At 39.3% G+C, this 23,479-nt stretch overlaps 1 protein-coding gene across 3 annotated transcripts in view; it reads right to left on the bottom strand.

The window, feature by feature from the left end:
- Positions 1-23,479, bottom strand: part of MAN2A1 (mannosidase alpha class 2A member 1) — a 188,144-nt gene that overhangs the window by 73,492 nt on the left and 91,173 nt on the right. For all 3 annotated transcript variants that reach the window (XM_081505363.1, XM_081505362.1, XM_081505364.1), the window contains exons 8-12: positions 21,069-21,246; positions 13,427-13,629; positions 10,466-10,648; positions 4,722-4,836; positions 3,535-3,602 (exon numbers count right to left, since the gene is read on the bottom strand). In XM_081505363.1, the coding sequence (XP_081361489.1) occupies positions 3,535-3,602; positions 4,722-4,836; positions 10,466-10,648; positions 13,427-13,629; positions 21,069-21,246 (747 nt within the window). The remainder of the gene's footprint in view (positions 1-3,534; positions 3,603-4,721; positions 4,837-10,465; positions 10,649-13,426; positions 13,630-21,068; positions 21,247-23,479) is intronic.

Below are 23,479 nucleotides of genomic sequence, written 5' to 3'. Positions count from 1 at the left end.
ATACAGCAGGCCGAGCCAGGCCTGCCCAGGAAGGAGAGAGATCAGGGGGCACAGCTCCCCCTCCAATGCCCACCGCAGGTGCCCACGGGAAGCCCAGGGCTGGGGGCGGAGCACGACTCCCTGAGAGCACACAGACCTCACTCTCAGAGTCAGCACAAAGGTGAGAGATAAGAGGATTATGCCTAAAGCCAACAGATTTACTGACACCACAGTTTATTAGGGACACAATATACCAAGAACTGCCATACAAGGCCAAATTCATCAAAACATTATTTAAGACAAAGAAAACTGATTTTTTTTTCAGTATCATTATCCTTTCATCCTAACTACGGCCTGGCTATATGAAAGTTTTTAAGACTTCGGCAAGACTAAACTTAAGAGTTAAATTCTCTTTTCAAATTAATCCCTTCTTTTTTCCAGCCAAAAGAGATGCTAAGTTTCTTCAGTGTTACGGTAGAGACACTTAAGTTTTATTGAAATATACTCTTCTTCTAAGGTGTGACTCGAATCTGCTTTAAATCTCAAAGGACTTTAGTCAGCTAAGGCTGAGGCTAGGTTTAATCAAATCTCAACTTTACTAGCAACTGTAAAACTTCTGTAACAACTTTGATCCCACTTATTTTAAAATACTTTTAATAAAGTGTACCTAGTTAAAATACTGCATTACACTTTACAATTAGTCTTTTATTCTATAATTTATAAGAGGTGATACTCAATTTAAATAGTAGAAACTTACATTACCAAACTATAAGGTGGCAAGAATACACAGAAGAACTGTACAAAAAACATCTTCACAACCCAGTTAAGATCACTCACCTAGAGACAGACATCCTGGAATGTGAAGTCAAGTGGGCCTTAAGCATCACTATGAACAAAGCTAGTGGAGGTGATGGAATTCCAGTTGAGCTATTTCAAATCCTAAAAGATGATGCTGTGAAAGTGCTGCACTCAATGTGTCAGCAAATTTGGAAGAATCAGCAGTGGCCACAGGACTGGAAAAGGTCAGCTTTCATTCCAATCCCAAAAAAAGGCAATGCCAAAGAATGCTCAAAGTACTGCACAATTGCACTCATCTCACACGCTAGTAAAGTGATACTCAAAATTCTCCAAGCCAGGCTTCAGCAATACGTGAACCGTGAACTTCCAGATGTTCCAGCTGGTTTTAGAAAAGGCAGAGGAACCAGAGATCAAATTGCCAATATCCGCTGGATCATCGCGGAGAAGGCAATGACAGCCCACTCCAGTACTCTTGCCTGGAAAATCCCATGGACGGAGGAGCCTGGTAGGCTACAGTCCATGGGGTTGCTAAGAGTCGGACATGACTGAGCGACTTCACTTTCACTTTTCTCATTCATGCACTGGAGAAGGAAATGGCAACCCACTCCAGTGTTCTTGCCTGGAGAATCCCAGGGACGGGAGAGCCTGGTGGGCTGCTGTCTATGGGGTTGCACAGAGTCGGACATGACTGAAGCGACTTAGCAGCAGCAGCAGCAGCTGGATCATCGAAAAAGCAAGAGAGTTCCAGAAAAACATCTATTTCTGCTTTATTGACTATGCCAAAGCCTTTGACTGTGTGGATCACAATAAACTGTGGAAAATTCTGAAAGAGATGGGAATACCAGACCAGCTGACCTGCCTCTTGAGAAACCTGTATGCAGGTCAGGAAGCAACAGTTAGAACTGGACATGGAACAACAGACTGGTTCCAAATAGGAAAAGGAGTACGTCAAGGCTGTATATTGTCACCCTGCTTATTTAACTTATATGCAGAGTACAGCATGAGAAACACTGGGCTGGAGGAAGCACAAGCTGTAATCAAGACTGCTGGGAGAAATATCAATAACCTCAGATATGCAGATGACACCACCCTTATGGCAGAAAGTGAAGAAGAACTAAAGAGCCCCGTGATGAAAGTGAAAGAGGAGAGTGAAAAAGTTGGCTTAAAGCTCAACATTCAGAAAACTAAGATCATGTAATCTGGTCCCATCACTTCATGGCAAATAGATGGGGAAACAGTGGAAACAGTGTCAGACTTTATTTTTCCGGGCTCCAAAATCACTGCAGATGGTGATTGCAGCCATGAAATTAAAAGACGCTTACTCCTTGGAAGGAGAGTTATGACCAAACTAGACAGCATGTTAAAAAGCAGAGACATCACTTTGCCAACAAAGGTCCGTCTATCAAGGCTATGGTTTTTCCAGTGGTCATGTATGAATTGTGAGAGTTGGACTATACACAAAGTTGAGCGCTGAAGAATTGATGCTTTTGAACTGTGGTGTTGGAGAAGACTCTTGAGAGTCCCTTGGACTGCAAGGAGACCCAACCAGTCCATCCTAAAGGAGATCAGTTCTGGGTGTTCACTGGAAGGACTGATGCTGAAGCTGAAACTCCAATACTTTGGCCACCTCATGCGAAGAGCTGACTCATTGGAAAAGACACTAATGCTGGGAAAGATTGAGGGCAGGAGGAGAAGGGGACGACAGAGGATGAGATGGTTGGATGGCATCACTGACTCGATGGACATGAGTTTGGGTAAACTCCAGGAGTTGGTGATCAACAGGGAGGCCTGGCATGCTGCGGTTCATGGGGTCACAAAGAGTCAGACACGACTGAGTGACTGAACTGGACTGATATTGTGTATCTGGGTACTGACTGATTTATACTTGGGGTCAATTAAAAATAGATAACTTGGTTAAATAATTGTCAATAAAAACCTAAAATTTTTTTGTAAATCAGAGGCAGCCATAAATTAAATGCCCCATTTTTAGGTTGACTGAGCACCTTTCCCGTTTAAACATAAATCTGCAGTGTGAAAATGAGGCAGTTTTACAAGCACAATGATAGTTACCTAGTAAACAATTTACTGTAGGAACACTTATCTTCTGATAGTAATTACATTTCTTCTTCCATTTAAAAATACACGATCAGAGATTAATGAAAAATAAGGTAAGTGAATAGAAAGTTAATTAAGAAAGAATATACTCTAAAAAATAATCAATATTACAAATATAAGGTCGTTTTTCTAATAAAGCTACATATTTACCATCCCACACTAAGTGTCTGTTAAGAGCCATTCTTACACAGTTATCTGGCTCTCCACGTACCACGCACTGTGTCAGCTGTTAGCACTGAACATTACGCTGCCACGGGCTTCCGCGGTGGCTCTGGGGTAAAACGCTCACCTGCAACGCAGGAGACACAGGTTCCATCCTGGGTGGGGAAGACCCCTGCAGGAGGGCACGGCAACCCACTCCAGGATTCTTGCCTGGGGAATCTCACGGACAGAGGAACCTGGCGGGCTTCCCTTTATGGGGTCGTCAAGAGTTGGTCATGACTGAAGCAACTTAGCACACACACACACGCATGACACAGCCATGGGAGAAAATCCATTCTTCAAAACATTTGTTTTAAATTAATAAGCTGGTTAAGTGAAATACTGCCTTAAAATATATGCTGGATCCACAGCAAAACCATGAAAATCCAAAAAGTCAAGTCACAGAAGTGGTCAAAGCTTATGAGAAATAACACTGTTTACCTTGGCTCTGCACTCAGACTTATTACATTTTTTTGTGGCAGAGAACTTTGCGTCCTTTGTTTCAAATCCTAGAAAAATGAACAGAAGTTTTTATGTTACTTTTAAAACAAGTTTCAAAATTAGCTGTGTAATAATACCTTGACGAAAACATGAAAAGGGCACAGTAGTAAAGAAAAAACAAAGCTCTTTCCAGCTACATGAAGTGCATCCAAGTTCAAAGTAAACAAATCTTGTGTCTCTGAATATGTATTATGTCTTTAGATTTTAAGCATAGCATATGTTACAGGGACTAGAGTCCATAATGAGTAGCTCTAATTAGTAACCAAATAAATCACAGTTCTAGAGACAATTCTGCAGAAAGTTTTACTATGTTACTTTGTGTCACATGCTTCATATCTTTAGAAACATAAGTTTGATAAATAAAAAACAATTTTTAAATATCTGAGTTGCTAAGTAGAAGTGTAAAGAGGATTGCAATAAAAAAATTTTTGAACCATTCTTCCTTGCTGTACAATATGATGTCCTTCCTCTCAGGGCATAGTCTGTTTTACTAACTCATCTGGTCCTAACAAACTGAGGCATAAATCATTCCGTTTCACAGAGGTGTGAACGAGGGCTCACAGGTGTAAGGTAACTCTCCCAGCCCCTGCAGCCAGGGGTCTTTGTGCAGAGGCAAGGCTAACAGCTGCTCTCTCAGCTCCTCAATCACTGCACTGCTCTCACGTCTCAACACTGCCCAGAGCACTGCTGACTCATGCTGAGACCAGAAGAAAGTTTAGGCTCATTCGAATGGAAATCCAGCAAGAACAGATTCAGGATTTTCGGCAGTTCATGTATCAAGGAGCGGTTCGTTAAAGCTAAGGAAAATAACGAGTATAAAGTCGAGTTACCTTACAATATCATCTTAAGTGTTCTAAAAGTCTGAATGTTTCGCAAACCTTGAAATAAGTTCATTATTTTATTTCATGCTTAGATTTCATGGGAAAATACACACCATAAATCAAATAGAGACACAGGAAAGAAGAACACAGGTAATTTATATAAAGTGATACAAGTTATTTCAAATAATATACAAAGAAATAATTATATTTCAATGTCTCTTTTTATTAAGCTTCTCAGTCCCTTTCCCAACCCAAGAAGAAAAGAACCACTCATTTTTATTATGACAACAGAAGACATTAACTCACCATTTCTAGGAAGGTATCCGAAGAGTAAGAGCTGTACGAGTGCTTGTCCTTCAGGATGAGCAGCAGCGCAGAGTGTCCGATTATCTTCTTCAAATTCATCAGTGAGTGAAAGAGTCTGTGAACCAAAACATCCACTCATCTGAGAAGTGATTCAAACATTAGTGTACAATATTTTCATAGAGATCAGACTTGTTGTGCCAAGGGAGAGGGGAGGGGCGGATTGGGAGTCTGGGATTAGTAGACGCAAACTACTATGCACAGAATAGATAAACAACAAGGTCCTACTGTAGAGCACAGGGAAATAGATACACTATCCAGTGATGTGCCATAATGGAAAGGAAGACAAAAAAACACGTATAGAACTGAATCACTGCTATGCAGTAGAAATTAACACACTGTACATCAACTAATCTGTATACAATATTTTCAGCTGTTTTATTTATGGCCAAACCACTATCACCTTCACCCTGTATTCAAACTAAAACCTATCATAAACCTATGATGAATCTCCACTCTGAATGAAGTACTTAGGGGAAAAAAGTTAATCAGAAGGTATCACTGGTAAGGATTTATTTAAATAGTAAACTTCCTGGACACAGTTGAAACACATAAACTTATCCACACTACCTATATTCTCCATGAATATCATACTAAGTAATAACAATAGCCAGCATGATGACCCCGATAGCTGTGAAGCATTCTACCAATAGCAATGAGTTGATGTTTCACTTTAGAAAAATCTTTAACAAGCATTGATATAACAACAAAAGACCACATGAGATTAACTCTCATTCACAAGAAAAGTCAATCAGTATACACACTTCAAAGAATTTAAACTCCTAAAGAATTCGAATAGATGTTTTGTTGAATTCAGTTTCATGTTCTTGTTAAAAAGAATTAGAAAAAAGTTTCTCACAGATGCAGATAACAAAATTGTCTTTGTCCTTGTTCTATTTCTTTGCCACTGAAATTCTCAACTGTATTCAAACTGTGCATTTCTGTCTGAGGAACAAAAGAGATGCTTATGAATCAACTGATTCAAGTTCAAATCTAACATAATCTTGGAACATTGCCAGCTATTGGTGAAGCACTATACATAGGAAAAAAAACTTGCCTTTCTTTTTTTTTTCCAAAGTCCCATTTTTATTTCTTTAAAGATTTAGAGAGCAGGTATCCCTAAGTAAACTCATATTGGAGAAATTGGTAGAGAAACTTTTCTAGTCACACTTTCAATCAACCCTCAGATGTTTATAGTGTGATTATATTATTTTCCCCAACACAGGAAGCAATTTCGGATCTATGTGTTAAAATATTTTTGTTAGATATTCAACAACAGAATAATTGTAAAAGAATTAGATAACTTCAAAGATGTAAGTGATCATAATCAGTAAATTATTAATTAAGTTCATTTACATAGTAAATCTGTAACCACAGGATTAAAATCTTATGGACTGGCATTCAATCATCCAGTTAAATTTCTCATTCTATTCAAATATTTTACTAAATAATAGTAAGGGTTTCCATAAGACTAAAAGACCATATATATATGAATGGACACAATTCAGTTATGAAAACAACTCCTTCAGTCTAAGTTTACTTTTATTATCTACATGGTTATCTTTATGAGGTTGTCTGAGCCTACAGAATAAAAGTCATGTTCTGCACCTGCTAAAATCTTACTCCTACTAGTGTTTTAAGGAGTCCTAATTAAGCTGAATGGATGCCATGAATCAATGTTTGTGTCCTGAAGGCACATGTGTAATCTTCTTATGAGATGACATTAAAGATAGTGCATCTCCCAAATACTTTCTCAAGACGTAAAAAGCTATTTTGCCAAAAACAAAATAAAGCTAATAAACCCAGTAAATAATTTTGGGGAAAATTGAAAAAACAAAATTTTATACATCTCAACATTTCATCAATATGGGATTAAAATTTCCTCTAATTTTCTAATATACCCTTATTATACTATGAAAGCTCAACGTTCAGAAAACTAAGATCATGGCATCTGGTCCCATCACTTCATGGGAAATAGATGGGCAAACAGTGGAAACAGTGTCAAACTTTATTTTTTGGGGCTCCAAAATCACTGCTGATGGTGATTGCAGCCATGAAATTAAAAGACGCTTACTCCTTGGAAGGAAGGTTATGGCCAACCTAGATAGCATATTTAAAAGCAGAGACATTACTTTGCCAACAAAAGTCCGCCTAGTCAAGGCTATGGTTTTTCCAGTGGTCATGTATGGATGTGAGAGTTGGACAGTGAAGAAAGCTGAGCACCGCAGAATTGATGCTTTTGAACTGTGGTGTTGGAGAAGACTCTTGAGAGTCCCTTGGACTGCAAGGAGATCCAATCAATCCATCCTAAAAGAGATCAATCCTGGGTGTTCATTGGAAGGTCTGATGTTGAAGCTGAAACTCCAATACTTTGGGCACCTCATGCGAAGGGTTGACTCGTTGGAAAAGACCCTGATGCTGGGTAGGATTGGGGGCGGGAGGAGAAGGGGATGACAGAGGATGAGATGGTTGGATGGCATCACTGACTCGATGGACATGGGTTTGGGTGGACTCCGGGAGTTGGTGATATACAGAGAGGCCTGGCATGCTGCAGTTCACGGGATCGCAAAGAGTAGGACAGGACTGAGCGACTGAACTGATGCTATGAAACAAGGTTAGCAAACACCAGTGAGGAATCAGTCTTAAGTTTGTTGCCATCGCTGCTGTTTACAGAGACGCTATCATGTTTGTCGTTCAACAGTTTAGACGGGCTAGGAGTCTCATCCTCAGCCTCTGCTCACTCTCCTACCTACCTTTATTACAGTTTAGCCACTGGCAGAATTCTTAATCTCTCTGTAACTGACCTCATTACCATCCCTTCTTCACACAGTCCCAGGATTCACTGTTGAGCTAAACATCCAGCAAAACACTGCCTAGTCTAATTCATTTTTGATGCCATGATTTTTATGCCATAATTAGAATTAATCTCCAAATACGCCATGATGTACACGTGCTCTCCAATTTATGATCGCATAAACACTCAATCCCCTGCTGAGAGCATGGCTGTAGAGGACCGCCCTGAGAAGGCAGGAGAGGGCTACCAGGGCCTGCAGCTCTGACGGCGCTGTGGGGCTGCCACACCCGAGCACAGCCCGAAAACGCGGAGGGCAGGAGGCATTCAGTCTCCAGTCACTGTCATTAGCAGCCAAGGTCAGCTCCTAACGCGTACATGTGTTCACAGGGACATCTCTGCCAACATCTGAATAAACAGCAGTCAAGAATCCAAGAACAAGAAATCACCCTATGCTAGCTGCTCCTTTAGTTATAATTCTCTAAATTGTGTTTTGAAATTTCCTATTTAAAAATGTGTGTGCTAATGACTTGATAATTGTTTATGGCTTTTCAATGAAGCATGAAGGGCTGATAAAGCAGATTTACAAATGTCAAGTACAATAAGAATGACTGTGTCTTTTTTCTTTAAGATACAATTTTCTATGGGGATGCTTTTATAAGTTAAAAGCAACACCAAATACATGGAGGAACTAATGGCAGGCCTTCTGGAGAGGCCATGAGACAGAAAATATTCTGTAGCAAAAGCCCCATGACCTGCACCCTGATCCCTTTCAACAGGGCGGCCAGGGAGAGAGCCGTGAGTGGAGGAGGAGGCCTCTGTCCTCTCAGGAGCTCTGCTCTGGCCTGGCTGCCAGCAGCCTCCCTTTCAGACTCTCAAGAAACCAAGAAAACAGGAACAGGTGAAAAGAAAAACGGAGTATCTGACCTTACTTTCAAAAACACTTTCTGTGGGAGCAATGACATCATTATCACCCAGTAAGTATCTTCCACTTTAAGCTCAGCTCAAACTCAGACCAAGGCCAGATATATCTGCCACAAGAAAACTGAGAAGATATTCAAGGTACTACCTTGAATATATTTTTTTAAGACTCAAGGCAACTAATGGAACCTCCAGAATATTTGTTACCAAGTTTCCTGAAAGGCAGTCAAAGTATTATAACTACAAATTTAGTTAACACTATTACAATTACTGGTATCAGTTGTAGATCAGTTTTCTAAGAATGACTTTATGTGCTACGTACACTTTCTACCTATGAGAATATCTATAAAGAGATTCACTTTTTAAATCTATAAGAAAATCAGACTTTTAATGATTTTAAAATATTATCAAAGAGTAATCTGGAAGAAATACTAATGTAAACTACAGTGAAACAATAGGCAAAACTCCTCCTCCCATGTCAGAATCTCCCCTCCACTGACCCTAACGCATGACAGCCTCAACTCGGGCATGGTGATGGTATCTCACTATGACCAAAGGCAAGCTTATTGGGAAGCACAGTTTACAAAGTGGCCCACTATTCTGAGCCAAAGCCAGGAATCACTGTTCCTGATCTGCAACAGGAAAATGATGGGGTTCTACTCGCTCATTCATCCAACAGACCGTCTGAGAGCTGAAGGCAGCTCTGATACCAATACTCAGACCGTCCCTTCTCCCCTCTGTAGCATCTCTACACGACAAGGTCTCTCAGCTCTCCTACCTCCTGGCTAGGCTTCTAAGTTCTAAGTTCCTCAGCTCTTCCACCTCCTGGCTAGGCTTCTAAGTTCTAAGTTTCTCAGCTCTTCCACCTCCTGGCTAGGCTTCTAAGTTCTAAGTTCCTCAGCTCTTCCACCTCCTGGCTAGGCTTCTAAGTTCTAAGTCTCTCAGCTCTTCCACCTCCTGGCTAGGCTTCTAAGTTCTAAGTTCCTCAGCTCTTCCACCTCCTGGCTAGGCTTCTAAGTTCTAAGTTCCTCAGCTCTTCCACCTCCTGGCTAGGCTTCTAAGTTCTAAGTTCCTCAGCTCTTCCACCTCCTGGCTAGGCTTCTAAGTTCTAAGTTCCTCAGCTCTTCCACCTCCTGGCTAGGCTTCTAAGTTCTAAGTTCCTCAGCTCTTCCACCTCCTGGCTAGGCTTCTAAGTTCTAAGTTCCTCAGCTCTTCCACCTCCTGGCTAGGCTTCTAAGTTCTAAGTTCCTCAGCTCTTCCACCTCCTGGCTAGGCTTCTAAGTTCTAAGTCTCTCAGCTCTTCCACCTCCTGGCTAGGCTTCTAAGTTCTAAGTTCCTCAGCTCTTCCACCTCCTGGCTAGGCTTCTAAGTTCTAAGTCTCTCAGCTCTTCCACCTCCTGGCTTCTAAGCTTATTGTTTTGTCGGTCCCCTCTTAAACAATGAGGGATCCAAGAAGAAACGGATATGATAGGATGGAACTAAATAGCTATATAATGAAATGGAGCTCTGCGTGGCCCTGGATTATAACTATGATTTACTTGATACCAAATCCTTGGGCAAGAAGGTCGCCTCAATTACCACACTCTACTTGGGGAAAAGTGGGATCAGTTCTATAACGATGTTTCACTGCTCCATTTACAGAAAGGCACTACCATAAAACATTGGGACGGCCAGTACTGTTTGTCAAGAGATTTCTTAAAAAATTGATGGTTTTGAAAATTGATGGTTTTTCTATAGCAATACTTATAAGAGATGTGATTATTAACAACTTCATCAAAGATAAGCATTTTGGGTTGTCAGCATAACTGAAAACGTTTTCTTGGCATGACATATGTATCTCTGAAACTGGTGTGACTTAGCGTGCATTCCTTCAGTAAAAATTCAGTATTATAATAAAAAAAATTCATCAAAAGATAAAAGCTTATGACCCCAAATTTTAAAAGATTTTAAGTTCACTTTTCAATAATTACATTACCTGGTACCATAATCCACAACCACCCAATCTTTTGCAGTTCCTGTGATAGCATCATGATGTTGAAATAGTCCCAAATTTCGTCTTGCTTCTGTCAGCATCACATAATGGGATGATGAAAGAAATTTACTTATCTTGTACTGCTTAGCTTGTTTCAGGGCGAAATAGTAAAGAATTTCAGCAGCCCTAATTGCATAAAACAGTCATTAATTTTTATTTCAAAACAAACATTTTAATTTACTACCTAAAAGAGGTATCAATGATACATTTTCAAACTTTTTAAAAAAAGGAAATCCATGATTTCAGTATGATCAATTTGTAAGACAAATATTGATAATAAACATTTCTATAAAACCACCAAGGTATGTACCAAATACATCTAAATCCTTAAGCATAAAAGAACACCATGTCTCAGCGATGTAAGGGAAAGAAGTCAGTATCTGTTGACAGCAAGGTATGTCCATTTCCATGTAACAGTGAAAAAATATATGCAAGCAGTAAGAACTAGGTAAGTGTTTCTTTCCTTTCATCTCAGCAGTGTAGACGTATACCATGAACTTCATCACCAGAAGGCCACTGACTCTCACACGCACAGTGGAGGAGATGGTGGGGAAATGTGAGTGTCAGACTAACAGTGAAGGAGAGGAAGGGGATGGCGGCCTGACAGCTCAGGGACAAGAGTCAGTCTAAGAGCTGAATGATAACACACGCCAGCTACAGAGAATTTAGCAATGTAACCCGAGAGGTGATAAATCATACATTCCTCACTTATTTCAAAGAATAAAAATACTTTAGCTTAAGAACAGCTTTGAGCAAGAATATGGGGGTTTATAATTTTCACCTTTAAATTTTTTCATCCAAGGATATGGTTCAGGATAGGTTTCTGAAAAAAGTTCTTTAAAAAGAGACAAAGCTTGATGGAGTAAAAAGTATAAGAAGGATCTTTATGACAAGCGTTAGGATGATGGAGAGAAAAATCAAGGCAGCACAAAATGTATCACAACATCAGGAAAAAAGAAGAGATTCAAACTGTTCTTTTTAAAAAAGAATTCCTTTGAATTTTTGAAGACACTAAATAGTCTCTACTTTTTAAAAACAGATAAAAATTTAATATCCACTTTTTAAAATTATAAGCCTTCTTGATGGCATGAGAATCACTATATTGGAATTAAGGAAACTGTATGTATGTAGGCATACATATCCAGAGCAAATGTACTGAAAGAGTACATATACATATTCCAAAATATTAAAAAGTGGATTTTAAGAATTTTTTTTGTACTTTTCTATTTTATACACCTATTTTTACAAATGAGTTGAGGACTAAATATAATTTTCATCACACAATAAACTTAGTTTCAAATAAATTAATTACATTTTGAAATTCAAATTACTGTATAGTTTATTGTTTTACTTTAAAGCAGGAGAATTTTCAAAATACATTACCAGTAGTAATATATTCAAGTAGCACATTAAATAAGTTCAATAAAATAAGACTGAACCAATACTCATAACTTTTTGCCACCAAAAAATACTTGACACTTAAAAATTATGCAGTGGCCCAAAAGAATTTCTACATTATTTAGTACTTGCTCTGTTCTTATCACAGATAGTTTAGAATAACATAACAGATAACTAACGTTCTATTGGTTAAGGATGCAGAAATCTCTATAATATATAAATAAATACTATTTTGTTATAAATATAATAATATATATTCATCTGGCACATTAATGAATATCCCCTCACATAGTCAAAGGTTAGGGTTTTTTTAATAAGTTACTGTTAGTTTGTGGACACAGTAAAAATAATAAACACACACACCACTATACCAAAGTACGACACTTAAAGAAATTAATGATTTTTAGAAAAATACTGTCCCATATATACTTAATATCCACTAGTACATAGAAGAGGGTAGGTTTCATATAACTTATTATTTTTAATACCAAGATTCATCATGAAAATTAATCATCATGATTTCATATTTTGAACTGAATGCACAATTAATTCATCATGAAAATTACTCTCCTGAGCTACACATATAGAAAAAGCCACAGGATTCTCTTGGGATGGTTTCTGAACACCTAAAAACAATGAGACTCAGTTGTTTAGAGCAGTACTTTCCACTATGATAGCCACTAGCCACATGTGGCTATGTACATTAAAATTAAATAAAATTTAGAATTCAGTTCCTCAGTCACGCTGGTCACATTTCAAGCGGTCTAGTTACATGTGGCTCGTGGCTCCTGTGCTGCATAAACAGTGCAGACACATGGAGCGTTTCTCACTACAGGAAGGTCTATTGGATAGTGACTGAAAAGAACTGGATGATGCAGGTTCATAGAGGCTTTCATGTTTTTTCTACTGAGTTTTTCTGTCTTCTCCATATCAGTTTATTTTTTCAACCAATCATTCTGCCTCCAACAGTTCCCATCTCTTACATTTTCTTCTTTAAGCAGAAAATCATATCTGTAGAAATGTGTTTTAAAACAAGAGCTGTGATGGAGTCCCCACGGTCCTCCCAAATGTGAAATACACCGGTCTCAGAGGACGGGCTTCGAGGCCTGCCTCCGGCTGCCACGAGCCGGTCTGCTGTTCTGCCTCCTGCCCCTGTCTGCAGTAACCCAGCTGACCAGGCTCCCGGCCGGCAGGCACCCAGTGACGCTGCTCACTCCACTACAGCGTGCAGACAATGCAGGGAGTCAGTGGAAAAACATAAAATATTGAGTACAACTCCCAGAAACCTAATTACATAAACTGTCTTTCCTTCAAGAGCAAAACCCTTGTAAAAATCTGATTATTTCTGAAGATATAGCTCTGACTGCATTCAAATTTCACAATTAGATTAAACACATCCTAACACATACAACATTAATGCTGTATATTATGCAAAACTCTACAGACAGGTTATGATAACATAAAAGAAGTGAAAAAATAAACGTAGCTCTCTAAAGGTAAATGTACCTTAAATGGGATTCCAATATCCTATCCATTCGTTTGTAAAAGGGTCTAGATGTAAAATAGCCACTCCAGTAATGATCATCTCGGTCAGCATAAGTGAAAAAATCTCCACTTAGAACAGGGAACATTGACTGGCTATTCCTACTATTGGCTGAAGCTTCTTTTTCCAGCGCATCAAAATAATCTGATAAAGTCCCAAACTGTAGCTAGTGGAAAAGAAAAAAAAGTTACATTTCACTTACTCATATTTTCATTTGTAACTTAAAATTACTTTTAGCGCTGAAAGGAAAAGTTCCTAATAAATATTTAAGGCATGCTTCCAAATTAAGATAAATATATAGCTCAGATTTACTTAAATGCAGGAGGAGAAGCGCTCGGTGACTGTCTTTTACTTGCATCAAGTCCCAAATTAAACTAAGAGAAAACTTGTACATGTAAGCAGTTAGAAGAGTTAATCAGAGAAACAAATGTGTGGATCTGAAAACTCCTTATATATTTCTAGAATCTCCAAGTGTGCACGGATCAGGCTACAGAATAATCCAGAGATGAATGGGAAGTAGGGGAAACAGCAAAAATAAAAGGCATGCATTTTAAGACATGTTCCAGCACCTGGAAGAACAGCTTTGTTAGCTATTAAGTATTTTCACATATCATATGCACATATTCTCCTCTGGCCTCCGCTCTCCCCAGTCTGTATTCTTACAAAGGAGAAGAGAGAAACTTTAAGACCAGCAGGTCATTAAAAAAAAAAGACTTTCTCTACCAGCAGGTAACAGTGCACAATAGAAGTAAAACAGAAAAGGGGATGAGAATTACAAGGCTGACTGCGCAAATGAAAAGGTTTTTCTGACTAATGACTCAAATTACTAGTACACAAATCCATTTTTATGATCCCAAACTAGTCTATAAATCAAAGGAAAAAAGAAATATTATACAAGACCTCATAAACATATATTGAAAGATAGTGTTGCTAGAAGTAAATAGACAATTAAACAGGGAATGTGTTCTTTTTAAAAGATGCTAATTTTTTTGTTTCTGATCTTATATACACACACATATGTATGTGGCCAATGAGTTAATTCGAGTTTTTCCATAAGATGTAATGAAACCCAAATGACCTTTCTGGCCAACCCAATACATACATACACACATACACACGCAGATATTGAGAGTCACTTTGATTCAATGTGGCAGAAAAATAATTAAAGCGGTCAAACACCGTTAGTGGCAATCCAGCAGTTACCAACGGCAGCACAGAAGCTGGACTCTGACGATGTGGGTGGCACCGCCAAAAGGAGTCTATGTAAAATGCTTAGAAACACGACTGGAAATAAAGGTGTAAGTTCTAGCTGTTAGTCCACCACTGCAAAGGCAAAATATCAACCGGATGTTAGTAAGACAAATGTAAGTGTTTATAATCTGTGATAGAATAAATTTTGTAACAGCAAAATGAATGATTATTCCAAGTCCTTATGCTTACATTAAAGAAAAGCGGTGTTTTAAAAGTTAACTTTTTACACTCAACTTAGTTGGAGGGTAACCGTCTCACGGTTCTGTGCTGGCTTCTGCGGCACAGTAAGGTGGACCAGCTGTAAGCACACACGCCCCTCCCTCCAGCCCCTCCCTCCCCCAGGCCTTCAGAGCGGGGCCCCCGTTGACAGCAGCTCCCCGCCCGCTGTCTACCTTGCACATGTGGTGTGTACATGTCAAGGCTCCTCTCGAGTTGCCCCCCAGCCCACTGTGTCCACAAGTCCCTTCTCTTTTAAAACAAGGTCTTTCTCTCTATTCCTGCCCCGCAAATATGGTCACCAGTACCATTAGGAAAAGCAGTTTTAAACTATATTATCTACTCTAATCTTGGCTTCACCAAATACAGTTTTTCTTGGGCAAGTTAATCTCTTTGTGCCTGTCTCCTAAAATATAATAGGAATAATTACGTGCTTACCAGAAAATGCTCAGAGAATTAAATAATTGTTAAAGTAAAGCACTTTGCTAGAGGACCTTATGCTAAGTAGATAAAGAGAAGGATAAATGTTACATGACCTCACTTACCTGTGAAATATAACAAAAATAAACAGCTCAGAAAAAGAGAGTGGAGGTAGGGGGCAGCGAAGGAAACTGGCCAGAGGTGGCCGACAGGTACAAACTTCCAGGGATAAGAGACGTAAGCACCAGGACCGCAATGTACACAACATGATGTCTACAGTTAACACTGCTGAACCAAACGTACGAAAACTGTGAAGAGAGTAGATCCTAACAGTTCTCATCATAAGGAAAAGATTTTTTCTTCTTTTTTGATTGTATCTACAAGATGATGGCTGCCAACTAAACTTATTGTGGTAATCATTCCACAATACAGGTAAGTCAAAACGTTATGCTATTAATATACACCTTAAACATAAACAGTGATATATATCAATCATATTTCAATAAAATTAGAAACAAATTAAAAAGTAAAGCACTTCAGAGAGTTAATAGCAAATCAATCTCTCAATATACTTTAGTTAGTATTTAATATTAAGTATCACCCCCCAATCTCATTACTAGGAAGCAGAATACACTTCCTAGGAAGTAGAATCTGTGTGTGTGAACATACGAGAAACGAGGGTCACAAACACGAGGACACGGCACTAACGTCAGACCCCGCAGGTGCGGGTGAGGTCGGCTAAGCACACACAAGGGCAGAGCACACACTCACTGACCCGGCGTGTCTGATCTCTCCTCCTCATCCATGTGGGGCAGCCCTGGCTCAGCTGGTAAGGAACCCGCCCGCCGTACGGGAGACCTGGGTTCCGTCCCTGGGTGGGGAAGACCCCCTGGGGAAGGGAACGGCTCCCCACTGCAGTATTTTTGGGCCTTCCTCGTGGCTCAGCTGGTAAAGAACCCGCCCGCAGTGCGGGGGACCTGGGTTCCGTCCCTGGGTGGGGAAGACCCCCTGGGGAAGGGAACGGCTCCCCACTGCAGTATTCTGGCCTGGAGAATTCTGTGGATTGTACAGTCCATGGGGTCGCAAACAGCCAGACACAGCTGAGCGACTTTCACTTTCACTTCCTCATCTATATAATAAGGGATTTCTACGAGATAACAAAAATCACTTTCAGTTTCAAATTTTAGGGATCTGTGGCATGCTAGAAAGTTAATATCAAAAACAGAGTACAGCCTTTTTAAAATATTTCAGGTAATTTTTGGTACTACCCAGAATGAAACTATTTTCTTCTTGGCACCATCCCAGAGCAAAGCTGATGTAAGTGACCTGAAGAGCTTTCTCACAAACTTAAAGGACTGAAATACAATCCTCTATCAATGCTAGAATAGTTTCCAAAAAAAATTATTTCAAGTAAATTTTTCTATAGTCTCTTGGTAGCTTAAATAAAGTATTTGGGATACCAAAAAATAACCAAACAAAAATATTTAAATGTTTTACACTAAAAAGCAACAAATAATCTTAAACATAATATTAAACTCCTCTACCAGGACAACATGAAAGGGAAGGTTACATAGATTGATAAATAAGTCATGATCAACAGCAAACTGGCTGGCTGGGCTAGTCCAATGTCAGTTTTTCAGTCACCTAAATCCAATTGCTTATTTTTGTTTGTCCTTTCATTAAAAGAAAATACGCTTACACTTTCAGCTTGATTAAGCAACTTTAAACATCTCACAGAGAACAGATACAACTAGACAAGCAAGTTTTAATACAGAGAAAAAAATGTATGAAGATATCTAAGGGCCCTCAAAGCAGCCAGGATTTGAAGGACAAAAATTCTTGAAATAAAAGAAATCAATAACCTCAGATATGCAGATGACACCACCCTTACAGCAGAAAGAGAAGAGCAACTAAAGAGGCTCTTGATGGAGGTGAAAGGGGAGAGTGAGAAAGCTGGCTTAAAACTCAACATTCAAAAATGAAGGTCATGGCATCCAGTCCCATCTTCAAGGCAAACAGAAGGGCAAAAATGGAAACAGTAAAAGATTTTATTTTCTTGGGCTCCAAAGTCACTGCAGACAGTGACTGCAGCCATGAAATTAAAAGACACTTGCTCCTTGGAAGAAAAACAATTACATACCTAGACAGCATATTAAAAAGCAGAGATAACACTCTGCTGACCAAGGTCCATATACTCAAAGCTACGGTTTTTCCGATAGTCAATGTATGGATGTGAGGGTTGGACCATAAAGAAGGCAGAGTGCTGAAGAACCACCAATGCAATATTGAGAAGAACACAACTAGAAGACTCACTATCAGATAGTAAGATCTATTATAAAGCTGGAAGTATGAAACTAGTCAAATGGACAAAAGCGAGTAGAAAGTCTAGACACAGACCCACACATAAATTCATTTCCACTCATTACTAATAATAAAGATGACACTGAATAGAAATGGGCAAACTATGGTCTTCTCAATAAACGGTGCTTGATATTCACATGGGCAAAAAGTTATCTTGATCCCTCCCCTCAGACAATATACAACAATCTATTCCAAACATTATTAAAAAGCAGAGACATTACTTTGACAGCAAAGGTCCATCTAGTCAAGGCTATGGTTTTTCCAGTGGTCATGTATGGATGTGAGAGTTGGACTATACAGAAAGCTGAGTGCCGAAGAATTGATGCTTTTGAACTATGGTGTTGGAGAAGACTCTTGAGAGTCCCTTGGACTGCAAGGAGATCCAGCCAGTCCATCCTAAGGGAGATCAGTCCTGGGTGTTCACTGGAAGGACTGATGTTGAAGCCTAAACTCCAATGCTTTGGGCACCTGATGCGAAGAGCTGACTCATTTGAAAAGACCCTGATGCTGGGAAAGATTGAGGGCAGGAGGAGAAAGGGACGACAGAGGATGAGATGGTTGGGTGGCATCACTGACTCAATGGACATGGGTTTGAGTAAACTCTGGCAGTTGGTGATGGACAGGGAGGCCTGACGTGCTGCAGTCCATGGAGTCACAAAGAGTTGGACACGACTGAGCGACTGAACTGAACTGACTGATTCCAAACATACTATAGACCTAAATGTTGAAGGTAGAACAACAGGACTTCTAGGGTACAGCTTCATAAGAAACAGATTTTCATGACCATGGGTAAAGTTTCTTAAACAAAACACAACAAGCACTACAGTAAGATTCAATTAAAATTAAGAATTTCTGTTCATCAAAAGATGGCATTAAGAGAGAGAAAACACAGGCTATATAGTGGGAGATAACATTTGCATAACTTTTATCTGAAAAAAGACTCAACCCAAAATACATGAGAAATATAAATGGTTAAGAAAAAGACAGACGACCCAATTTAATAAAATAATCATCAAAAGACTTAGCACTGCTCAAAACAGGATACCCAAATGGCAATAAACTTATGAAAAGAGACTCAACCTCATTAACTACTGGGAATACAAAATAAAACCATCACATCCATCATAAAAAGAAAAAAAAAGTTCTGATAATACAGAGTCTGAGTAAGGAAGTGGAGCAATTGAAACTGTCATAGGATGCAATATCCAGTGGATCTACTTTGGAATTTTATTTGACAATATCTACTGAAGTTGAACATGTGCATACTCAATAACCCCAAAACTCCATTCCATTTTACACCCCCCTAAACTCATACACATACACTACACAAAGCAGTCAATGCAGTTACCCATAATAAATCAAAGCTGAAAACAACCCAAGTGTCCATCAACAACAGAATGGATCAATGGTGGTATGTTTATCAATATTACATGATACATGTTACATGGAACACATAACAGCAGATGAATTTCAAAAACATAATGTACAGCAAGAAAAAAAAAGTGAGACACAAAATAACACACATTTAAGATTCCCTTCTCATAAAATTCAAAAACAGGCAACACAAATCACAAAGATACAACCTAGAAGAGTGGGACAGGGTGGGAGGTGGGAGGGAGGTTCTACACAGAGGGCACACACACACCCATGGCTAATTCATGTGATGGATGGCAGAAAGCAACATAGAGCTGTAAAGCAACTATCCTCCAATTAAAAAATAAATGAATTTAAATTAAAAAATGGAAATGAAATCAGTGGTTACTTTCGTAGGAGTTGGTAATGACTCGGAAGGCTAGAGATGTTCTACATGTTGGATAGTGGTTACACGGTGCTTTTGTTTTGCTCTTTCAAATGAAGTATATTTGGTTTACAATGTTATGCCAATGTCTGCTATGCAGCAAAGTGACTCAGTTATACATATATATGTGTATATCTATCCTTTTTAACATTACATGAGTGTTTTAAAACTTGAAAATATTCTCTGTATACTTAATGGTCTGTGCACTCCTATGTACATGACACATTAACTTTCCAAATTACTTTAAAGATTTTTCTAGTGGGCAAACAAAGGAGGAAACAGGTGAAATACTAAAGACAGGATTAAATTCTTCAGAGTCATGCAGTGGATCCTTCTGCAGCCTCAAAACCATTCCCCAAGAAGGCGTATTTAGAGATATATACATGCACTCCTCTAATCAACTGTCCCTGGAAGCACTTTCTCTTGGAGGAAAGTACAGGGATGATTTAAACACAGGTTTAATACTCAAAGTTTATAACATGGTTGAAATTCAGTTTTAAGTATCTTGATATTTTCTTTAAGCTTATTCATCTATTCAGTATTATGTAATTTTCCTTAATAAGCTTGAATTTATTTCCCACAGTTAATACCACTTCCTCTCTATTATATTTTCACAGTGTTTTTACTGTCTAAAAGTTCTGTATGTGCACATAATACACCTGTAGGATAATCACCTTTCTCATATAGGGTCCAACACGTGACTCATGCTCAAATCCTCACTCACGCAACCCATCTGTGAAAATGCTTTTATGAGATGAGTAAAATTGGAATGTGTCTGGATATACGATATTACTGTTAATCTTTCAGATGTGATAATGGTATTATGATCATATTTTTCCACAGTGTCCTTATCATTTAGGTACCTAATGAAATGGTTATAGACAAAAATACGCACCCTCAGATCCGCTCCAAACTCCTACAGGGAGTGAGATGACCGAGGAGCAGAGCGGAGACAAGGGTGACCTGGCACTGATGTCGTAGCTGAGTCACGGACACTGAGAAGTGGGGGGGGGGAGGGCAATGTATGTTATTCTCAAAATTTGAGGGTGCATTTTAAATTTTCCAGAGGGGGAGAAAAAGAGCAAGAATGACAGATGAATGATTAATTTTAGAAGACTTCTCATCTTAGAAAAATGCAAGTGTAGTCTCTGGATACAAGACATTTGTTTGCAAAATTCTTGACATGTGCGTCTGCATCTGCCAGTCACACTACTAAATCACAGGAAGCGATTGAGAGAAACAGCAAACTTTCAGCTCTAGCAGGAAAACAGGACATCACTGGAAAATGAACATCACAACTTAGTAGGTACATGTTTTCAACCACATAAAGTTATGCCTCTTTAATCCTCAATGAGTGGTGAGAAAGGGATAACTTTAGAAATGGAACTGTATTGTAAGATAATTTTCCCCTTCATGAATTACACTTTTACAGAAGAACTGCATATTCTAGGACGTACTAGGATGCGGGACAGAGAAACTAAGGCTGTTGTGTCTCAGCTCCTTTGATAATGAGGGCTCACCTTCAAACACGGCATCACGATAAAGTACTTTCTCATTACCTTAACATTATACTGAGGGTGAGAATTCATATAATCAAAAAGCAGCTGGTAATTCTTGAACTGATGATCCCACTCGGTGCGTTCACTGTAGCGGAAATCGTCTCCCAGCGGGGCCAGGACAACTGTGGTACGGAAAAGCTTCGACTTCTTTCGGTACTGGTCCAGAAGCATCTCGGCCCTGCAAGAGGAGAAGGAGTACCACTAACACCAGGGTGGCTGCTCATTACAAAGGGGGTTATGGTAAAATAAAGTATCACATATTCTGCCTATATTCTAGCTTAGCGTGATTTACGAGGCAGACGTTTTTTAACTACTAATTTTTATTATCCCTTTAAAATATCCATAAATTCTTATCAGAAGGAAAAACCCCATAGCTTTTCAGTGGAATATCCTTAGAAAAATAAAGGTCACATGGCAGCTCTGGCATCAGTGCCCTCCTGAAGGTCAGCCACAGAGACTGACTTCCAGATAGCCTGTGTCATAAAGTAATTTAGTCCAAGAAGACAGGATTTCTTATCTACATGAACTCTGAGGCTTGCTTTGAGTTAATATCTTTTTCTCTAACTTAAGCTAAAATTGCCTAATTAAAAAAATAAATAAAATTGCCTAATTAAAGTTATTTTGAATGAAGCCAATTATAGAACCATATTTCCTTTTCTAAAAGAAGAAAACCAACTCAATTAACATCTTCCATCAATAATCTGAGTATCTGTCACAGTATCCTTCATACTGATCAACAGATACAGCTAAGGAATTGCATGAGCTATTTTGGTTTCTGTCTCTCTGGGCCTTAACCCATGACTCAAAAGAACAGCTAAATACAATGTGCTGATAAGCTTCTATATTTCATTTACTTATACTCTGTAGAAAACCCTTTGGGAGACGCTGAACTGGGCACCATTTGAGAAAGTCTGGGAACCCAAAGTAAGAGGAAGAGCTTCTGACAGTGAAATTAAACAAGCAGATGAGCCCTGAGGACTTCTGCATGTTTCTACTGCCAAAGCTTAAAAAACAGTGATAGATGACAAATATGCTCTTCTACTCAGGATTCCAAATTTCACTTCAAGGATTATCCAGAAGTAGATTCTAATTCACGATATAAAAATTTATGAAGAAATCTCAAAGAACATCAACGATGGAAAGAGGCATTTTACAGAAACTATGAAAAATCACTGAACTAAATTTAGAATCTCATATGCTCTTTTTATATTGATGGTCTCTGAAATTGTTCTGCAAATATTAAATTAGCAAAAATTTAATAACTTGGTGAGTAAAATATAACCATAATATTCTTAGTTAACATATAATACTTAGTTTCCTGAGATTACCATTCAATATACAACTTAATTTTTACTAGTAATTTACTAATATTCCATATTTTCCAAAAAACAATGTTACATTATTACTTATAATTAAAAAGCACACATACAATGAGATTAATCACATAGGAAGATGTATAAGACCTAAAGAAATAAGAGGAAAAATATGTACATAAATCACAGATATAAGATAGTATATCTGAGCATCCAGCTAGATCCTCCAGGCAGCCAGCATAAAAACGCATCCCAAGGCGCACTACCGGATGCAGCACGCTGCGCATGCGTATGTGTGCAACACGGCAGAGGAGAGCGAGCACAGACTCGAACGAAGCGCCTTTTCCACCCAGCACCCCTCAGACTCCCCAGCTCTCGCTCAGACAGTGTCAGTGCTGGGAAAGCCAAGGGACCACACCGCCAACCAGGCGGGGAGCGGACACTCACGACATACACGACAAACTTGTGACAAATGCATCGACCAACATCACAGGTAAAGACGTGCAGCTGCAGTTTGCTCTTCACTTATTCTATCAGGTAAGAAAGGGCAACTTGACTGGAACAAACATAAATCACCTGACCTGTAAATCATTACCATACGTAAAATACACGGTGAGTGAGTATCAGTCGCTCAGCCGTGTCCAACTCTTTGTGACCCCATGGACTGTAGCCCACCAGGCTCCTCTGTCCATGGAATTCTCCAGGCAGGAATACTGGAGTGGGGTGCCATGTCCTCCTCCAGGGGGTCTTCCCAACCCAGGGACTGAACCCAGGTCTCCTGCATTGCAGGCAGATTCTTTACCATCTGAGCCACCAGGGAAGCCCAAATTATATGGTACTAGGTGTTCATTGGAAGGACTGATGCTGCTGAAACTCCAATACTTTGGCCACCTCACGCGAAGAGTTGACTCATTGGAAAAGACCCTGATGCTGAGAGGGACTGGGGGCAGGAGGAGAAGGGGATGACAGAGGATGAGATGGTTGGATGGCATCACTGACTTGATGGACATGAGTTTGGGTAAACTCCGGGAGTTGGTGATGGACAGGGAGGCCTGGCGTGCTGCGATTCATGGGGTAGCAAAGAGTTGGACACGACTG

This window comes from Giraffa tippelskirchi, chromosome 6, assembly GCF_054371585.1.
Source record: "Giraffa tippelskirchi isolate mGirTip1 chromosome 6, T2T-mGirTip1v1.2.pri, whole genome shotgun sequence".
Lineage (NCBI taxonomy): Eukaryota > Metazoa > Chordata > Mammalia > Artiodactyla > Giraffidae > Giraffa > Giraffa tippelskirchi.
Note: the sequence above shows the minus strand (reverse complement) of the source record. Positions and strands in the feature narration are given on the sequence as shown.